The sequence below is a fragment of the Geospiza fortis genome, unplaced genomic scaffold, assembly GCF_000277835.1.
Source record: "Geospiza fortis unplaced genomic scaffold, GeoFor_1.0 scaffold313, whole genome shotgun sequence".
Taxonomy (NCBI): Eukaryota; Metazoa; Chordata; class Aves; order Passeriformes; family Thraupidae; genus Geospiza; species Geospiza fortis.
Genome location: NW_005054582.1, coordinates 355,105 through 363,205, shown reverse-complemented (window position 1 = coordinate 363,205; position 8,101 = coordinate 355,105). Strand labels below are relative to the sequence as shown.

At 50.3% G+C, this 8,101-nt stretch overlaps 1 protein-coding gene across 1 annotated transcript in view; it reads right to left on the bottom strand.

The window, feature by feature from the left end:
* DAP3 (death associated protein 3) overlaps nt 1-7,993 on the bottom strand; it is a 22,459-nt gene extending 14,466 nt beyond the window's left edge. The window contains exons 1-4 of the mRNA XM_031064349.1: nt 7,919-7,993; nt 7,214-7,276; nt 6,636-6,681; nt 195-308 (exon numbers count right to left, since the gene is read on the bottom strand). Coding sequence (XP_030920209.1) covers nt 195-308; nt 6,636-6,677 — 156 coding nt within the window. The 5' untranslated portion in view covers nt 6,678-6,681; nt 7,214-7,276; nt 7,919-7,993. The remainder of the gene's footprint in view (nt 1-194; nt 309-6,635; nt 6,682-7,213; nt 7,277-7,918) is intronic.
* Nucleotides 7,994-8,101: the final 108 nt, after the last annotated feature.

Here is an 8,101-nt window from a genome sequence, read left to right as displayed (position 1 = left end):
CTCCATAAATATGGAAAAACCAGGCCCTGGTAGCAGGATGGCCCTGGTGGCAGCCAGGGGACAGTGAAGTGGTGGCAGGATGGCCCTGGTGGCACCCAGGGGACAGTGGTGGCACCCAGGGGACAGTGGTGCCAGGATGGCACCAGGGGACAGAGGTGGCAGCCAGGGGACAGCGGTGGCAGGCTGTCACTCACCGGGTCGCTCTCGCTGGTGTGGAAAATCGCTCGGGGCTTTCCTGCTGGGACATCCTGGCTGGACACAGAGCTCAGGCCAGCCCTGGCCGTGTGCAGGGCACAGGCACGCTCCAGCTGAGGGGACAACAAGGTGTGAAACAGATTCAAATGAGCATCAGATGTGTTATGTTAGAAAGTTATGCTGTACTGATTTTCTTAAGTAGTGTGTTAAATACAGTTTTAGTTTATAACAATGTTAAAATAGAAACTATGCTATAATGTTAAACATTATTAATTTTTATGGTCATATGTATTATGTTTACATAATACATAAACATGTATTACATTAAACATGTATTAATTTTCTTAAGTAATGTGTTAAATACAGTTTTAGTTTATAACAATGTTAAAATAGAAACGATGCTGTAATGTTAGCATCATGTTTTAACATAATGTTAAAATAGAAACTATGCTACTCAAGTAAGATACTTTTTTTAAAGAGAGGAATGAGGTATTTGCACTGAGATAGCAGCCACAGGACACCTAAATCTTTCAGAGAAAATGAATTTATTGCTCCATTATCAGAAGAAAAGAACTTCTTCCTGCCTCAGGGTCAGGATTCAGTTAAAATAGAAACGATGCTGTAATGTTAGCATCATGTTTTAACATAATGTTAAAATAGAAACTATGCTACTCAAGTAAGATACTTTTTTTAAAGAGAGGAATGAGGTATTTGCACTGAGATAGCAGCCACAGGACACCTAAATCTTTCAGAGAAAATGAATTTATTGCTCCATTATCAGAAGAAAAGAACTTCTTCCTGCCTCAGGGTCAGGATTCAGAAGACGAAGTTGACACTGACCAGACAGAATCCTGTATTTGAATGGAATTTATGCATCATGTATGAGGTGTATGAATATGCATCAGGCTGTTGCTTTTAAGGGTTAATCCTCTGTTAACGTGGATCCTTTTTCAAACTTATTTTGCCCAGAAAGAGGTACCCAGACTGTCTGTAACTCTGTTTTTATTGCCTCATATTGTCCTAAATCCCAACTGTCCAAATTTTTATTACTCTAATTTCATTACTATTTTTTTATAACCATTTTATTACTATTAAACTTTTAGAAATTTTAAAAACGAGCGATTGGCAAAGAGACAACAAGGCTGTCAGCAGCCAAGGATTGCTGGAGAAAACCAGCCCAGGGCGTCTGTTCTGAGCCCTCTTCCATCCCAACGGGGCACGTGCAACCCAGAGCTGAACCCTGATTGCAATTAGAATGAAAACTCGTCGTTAGCATGGAAATTCAGCATGGAAAAGCCGCATGCTGTAGAAGCAGACTGCACATTTAGATACCTGCACCGAAACCATTCCAACCCGAGCCAGTTCCACCTCACTGAGCCAAGCCCTGCGCCTGAGTTTTACCCACAACACAAAATTCAGGTTTTTTTACCCAATTTACACAAAATTCCTTAAGATGCCATTGAGGCCTCAGTGCTGGGAAGTGCCCACACTGAGGAGTGGCAGCACCCTGAAAATTCAGCCTAACAATCCATAATCGCCTCAATTACCCAGGGATTAGTGCAGCTCTGCCCACTATTTGATATTTATAATTCCACTCCCTACACTGATTTCCCTGCATCCAGACTCCGGCATTTTAGGATCCAGACGTGGCTGAGAAACCAAAGCAGCCAGCTAAGCTGATTAATCCATTTTTTCCCCCAGCCAGACTGCTGGAGCCTGCCTGCCAAGCCCAGCCAAAACAGGCGAGGCAGCGAGCGGGCGGGCAGGACAAGCATTTTATTATGTTGTGGTGAAAGAAAACACCAACATTTGTCAACGATTTACAAAGTGCATCCTCCAGACAGGCTCCGGGAGAAGCTGAGAGCCCCTTGCAGCACTGACAGGGCCGGCTGCAGCTGAACAGAGGCAGCAGTTTCCTATTTTGTCTGTGTGGGTGAGAGCAGCAGAATGCAGAGCTCAGAGCCAGGGACAGCTGCGGTGTGACACAGCTCTGCTGCCACCCCAGGGCTCCTCTGCAAAGCCACCAGGGCTCCAGGGGAAGCGGGATCAGGCACATTCCAGATGCCTGAATCAGCATTTGGGCACTTGCCCTCCTGTTAGGGGAAGGAATGAAACCAGCCTGGAGCCTCTGGAACAAACAGCGGCAGCGCAAATAAGGAGATCGCCCAACACGTCTTGTTCCCACGTTGCCCTTTTCCTCCTCAAATGCAAATGATCCTTTAGGATGGCTTATTTTGGTAGAAAATCCACGGAGGTGACAATTTACAGCCTTGAGCAAGGCACGAAGATGCCAGTTTAATACATGAATAAACACAGAAGGCAACTCTTGTCACCTGATCAACCCAGAAAATGTCAGCGCTGAGCCTGGGATCAGAACCTCTCTCATTTTCCTTGAACATCCTTGAACAGGGGGTCCAGAGAAGCTGTGGCTGCCCCTGGAAGCATCCAAGGCCAGGCTGGATGGGCTTTGGAGCATCCTGGACTGAGCAAAGCGTCCCAGCCCGTGGCAGGGGGTGGGACTGGATGTGGTGGGAGGTCCCTCTGAGATCTCACATTTTCTCCTCCTCAAGGCCCAGGTGAGTGTTTGAGGGCTCCGAGCTCTGCTCAGCTGCCAGGGAAGCTCCCTGCCCATCCTCTCCCAGGGGAATCACACGAATCCTCAGCCCTGAGCACTGCAGGGCTGAAGGAAAACGAAGCAAGGATGGAATTCTTGCTCTGTGTTCAGGTTTTAGGGATGTGCAGAAACAGCCTTGAGCTAAATGATGCTTCATCAAACCAATATTAGCAATGCCATGTTTTAAAAAAGCCCAAACTGAGCTCAGCAGGATGTGGAATCTCTAAGGGACACAGGGCAGCTCCTCATGAGTTCTCTGAAGGGAGTGGAACTCAGAATACAAGTCCAGTCCTCTCATCTTGTAGCCAAACATTAAATTTCTATTTTTTTTCCATCAGCACAGCACATCTCAAGTGTAAATTACATTATTTTACACTGTCACTTGCAGCCTCAGCACCACAGCTCCTTCCCAAAACCCCCTGGAACCTCGTGGTGGTTTCTGTGGGATATGGATTCCTAGAAAATTCTTAAAACTTGACAGAAGGTTCACACAGTGTGTTATTTGTATGTAAACTTTGAGATAAGAAATGCTGATTTAGAAATGTCATGGAATAGGACAGACATAGTTGAGAGAGAAACTCTACCAGAAATAAGTTTTAAAAAATGGCTTTGCAAACAAGACTCAATACTTTGGAGAAATAGAACTATGGAATATGCATTGTATGAAGACTCACAAGGGGTAATTTTAGATTATTAGTTTTAAAGTATTTACAACACAGTGCAGGTAAAGTTGACAAGCTAGAAACCACTTCTAGTGCCCTGTAATTAGGATTCAAATGAAACTGCAGAATTTGGACACTTTGGAAGTTTGCCACAGCGGGCTGTGGGTGTGGAAGCAGCTCCCAAGCACCTGGAGAGAGGGAATTGCTCCTCTCTGAGGTGCTACAAAGTCAACACAGGCAGCCAGTGGGTGTCCTGAGCTCCAGAGATACAGACTTGCATTTCACCAATCACTGGTTCCATTTACAAAAATCCGCATTTCAAACTGCCCACAAATGGCTCAGGACAGTCCCTGCTGAAGCATTTTATACTCTGAGTTGATACATTAATATTATATCCTGAGTTTAGAGCACCAAGGTGCTTGGTCCCTCCTCCTGAACAAAAGCTCAGCATCCATCCCTGAGCTTTGGGATGCCAGGAACATCCACAGAGCCCTGCACAGCCATCCCAGCACATCCCTGGGCTTTGGGATGCCAGGAACATCCATAGAGCCCTGCACAGACACCCCCAGCACATCCCTGGGCTTTGGAACATCCACAGAGCCCTGCACAGCCATCCCAGCACATTCCCTGGGATTTGTAACACCAGGAACATCCACAGAGCCCTGCACAGCCATCCCAGCACATCCCTGGGCTTTGGGATGCCAGGAACATCCACAGAGCCCTGCACAGCCATCCCCAGCACATCCCTGGGATTTGTAACACCAGGAACATCCACAGAGCCCTGCACAGCCATCCCAGCACATCCCTGGGCTTTGGGATGCCAGGAACATCCATAGAGCCCTGCACAGACACCCCCAGCACATCCCTGGGCTTTGGAACATCCACAGAGCCCTGCACAGCCATCCCCAGCACATCCCTGGGCTTTGGAACATCCACAGAGCCCTGCACAGCCATCCCAGCACATCCCTGGGCTTTGGAACATCCACAGAGCCCTGCACAGCCATCCCAGCACATCCCTGGGCTTTGGGATGCCAGGAACATCCACAGAGCCCTGCACAGCCATCCCCAGCACATCCCTGGGCTTTGGAACATCCACAGAGCCCTGCACAGCCATCCCAGCACATCCCTGGGCTTTGGGATGCCAGGAACATCCATAGAGCCCTGCACAGACACCCCCAGCACATCCCTGGGCTTTGGAACATCCACAGAAACCATCCGGGGGTGCCCGAGCTGAGCCGGGAGCGCCGAGCCGGGAGGTGGAGCTGTTCCCGCATCTTCCCGGGATCCCGGGCCGTTCCCGCATCTTCCCGGGATCCCGGGCCGTTCCCGCATCTTCCCGGGGATCCGGAGCTGTTCCCGCATCTTCCCGGGGATCCGGAGCTGTTCCCGCATCTTCCCGGGGATCCGGAGCTGTTCCCGCATCTTCCCGGGGATCCGGAGCTGTTCCCGCATCTTCCCGGGGATCCGGAGCTGTTCCCGCATCTTCCCGGGATCCCGGGCTGGGGAATACCGGGCTGGTCCCACACCTTCTAGGGATCCTGGGCTCTCGGAATGCCAGGCTGTTCCCGCATCTTCCCGGGTTGTTCCCGCATCTTCCAGGGATCCCGGGCTGGTCCCACATGTTCCAGGGATCCCGGGTTCGGGAATGCCAGGCTGGTCCCGCTTGTCCCACGGATCCCGGGCTCTTCCTTCATGTTCCACGGATCCTGGCCTGGTCCTGCATCTTCCAGGGATCCCGGGCTGGTCCCACATGTTCCAGGGATCCCGGGTTCGGGAATGCCAGGCTGGTCCCGCTTGTCCCACGGATCCCGGGCTCTTCCTTCATGTTCCACGGATCCTGGCCTGGTCCTGCATCTTCCAGGGATCCCGTGCTCAGAATGAGGGGCTGTTCCCGCATGTCCCACGGATCCCAGGCTGGTCCTGCGTGTCTCACGGATCCTGGGCTGTTCCCGCTGTCCCCAGGGATCTCTGGGAATGCTGGGCTGTTCCCGATGTCCCAGGGATCCTGGGCTGTTTCCTGCATCTTCCAGGGATCTCTGGGAATTCTGGGCTGTTCCCGATGTCCCAGGGATCCCAGGCTCAGGAATGTTGGGCTGTTCTCGCATGTTCCACAGATCCTGGGCTGTTCCTGATGTCCCAAGGATCCTGGGTTCTGGGAATCCCGGGCTGGTCCTGCATGTTCCACCCCGGGCTGTTCCCGAAGTCCCACAAATCCCGGGTTGTTCCTGCATGATCCAGAGATCCCAGGCTCTGGGAATGCTGGGCTGGTCCCCTATGTTCCAGAGATCCCAGGCTGTTCCCACATCTTCCAGGGATCTCTGGGAATTCCGTGCTGTCCCCGATGTCCCAGGGATCCCGGGCTGTTCCTGATGTCCCCAGGGATCTCTGGGAATTCCGTGCTGTCCCCGATGTCCCAGGACTCCCGGGCTGTCCCCACAACCAGCCCAGCATGGGAAGCACCGCACAGCCAGAGCTGCAGAAGGCAGAGCTGCAGCCACCTGGCTGTGCTGGAGGGGAAAAGCCCGGAAAAGGCAGCAGCAAACCACACAGCTGGGACTCTTCTCCATCAGGAAAAAAATCCCAGACCTGCTCCGTGAGCTCCTGCTGCTGTTTAGGGTTTAAGGAGGCTCTTGGACGGCACAGGGATGCTGGGAGCTGGGGCAGAGTGCATCACCACACCCACCCAAAGCACCGAGCCACTTTTGGCTCAGAAAATGAAACAAAATAAAAGGTTTTTGCCCCAGAGGGTGCTGGGCACTGCCCCAAGGCTGCCTGGGCTCCAGGGGCATTGGGAGCTCCCAGCACAGGTGGGATTGCAGGGCCATGATCCTTCCAGCTCAGGCTATCCCATAATTCTGTGATTTTTGGCAAAACTCTTCCCACCAGCATCTGTGCAAGGCTGGTGGGCTGTTCCTCTGGACATCCCAGCCACGCAGAGCGGAATAATCCCTGAGAGACACGTGAATGGAAGGTGCAGGATCTCAGAACTGGCTCCAGCCAGGCTCCCTCTCCCCAGACCCCTCAGGGAAATACGAGGATGCTGGATCTGCTCATTCCTCAGCCCACAATGGGAGTTCAGTCATTTTTTATGGCTGAAAATTGTCATTCCAGGCCACAGGAAAGTCAAAATATTGGAAATAGCACCAGGCTCTTACAGGACTTACCTTCAGAGAATGGCACACGAGTCCTTTCAGGCTTCTCAGCATTTTCCTGCAGGAACAGAAGTGGATATTTTGGGTTTTTTTTTTTGTTATGCCTGATTATTTTATGCTGAGAGAGAACTGTTTGTGTTGAAAGACTTTCATGACAAAGCACACAAATAATTCAGAGCAAGTGTCAGATGCTCTGCAGCAACACAGACTGGTGGTGAGCACCACTTGCTTAGGAAAATCTATTAAAGAAATAATAATAATAATCATCATCATCATCATAATCATCCCATGCCATTAAAATCATCATCATCATCATCATCCCATGCCATTAAAATAAAGATTAGAAATAGTTTTACATTAAATTTTTTTTAAAAATTTCAATTTTAAAATTAAAATTTAAACATTTTATGGAATAGTTTAATAGAAAATAAATAGTTTAATGGAAAATAAAATCTTAATTTTTTTTAAACCCCCTTTTTCAGGGTTTTTTTTCCCAGAACCTTCCAAGGAGAAAATGCTGATATTGCCTACCAAGGATGCTTTGAGAGTTCTTGGGTGCAGTATTTGCATCCAAAGGGAGAATTAATTACCTGAATTGCTCAGGAGGAGCTGCTGCCCCGGTGGGATTGGTGAGCAAAACGAAGCCGGTTCACCTGCACAAAACAACATTTCCACCTGTTACTGCAGGCAGCAGGAAAACAACCCCACAGGGCAGGGTGTGAACAGTTTAAATGAGAATTTTCATTCCTTCAGCTCAAATAAACACGGGAAAAACAACCCCCCGGTCCTGCTATTTCAGCAGTGAGCAAAGAGGGATTTTTGGGCATTTTCCATCCTTTGCTGGTGCACAGCAAGGAGAAATCCTGCACATCCCATTGATTTCACATCGGTTTTAGCTGAAAAAAAAAGCAGGGATGGAAAATCTTCTTTCCCAGCTACAACCAGGAAAATTAAGGAGTCACAAAGCCTGAACTATATTAATACTTGATTTTTTTTAATTTGAATTTTTTTTTAAATTTGCTGCTGACTCCTTTTAAAACCAGCGGTTAATTTTGAGCATTCTGACAGAATTCTGCCAAATCCTAACAGAATCCCTGAATGACCAGCGCAGCTTTGGGGCTCAGCCCCGGGGGAAGGAGACGGAAACCGAGGCCAGGTTAGAACGGCCCCGGTGCACCGGGAGCGCCACGCGTGGATTTCCGTGGTTTTACCGCCAGAAATTACAGACAACGCACCCCAAAGGTGCCTTTACAGCCACCAGAACGCCCCGTTTGTCCCAATCAAACAAAACCAACCCGCGGTCGCCGCGCCCCGAGCGCGGCCCGGTCCCCCCGGTGCCCCCCACGTGCTGCCCGCCGGGCTCCGCTCCCCATTCCCGGTCACAGCGGGGGCCGGAGCGGCGCGGCCGTTCGGGCACGGCCTCGGGGGGAGCGGGAGGGCGCGGCCGAGCCCCCGAGGGGGACGCGGCGCGACCGACG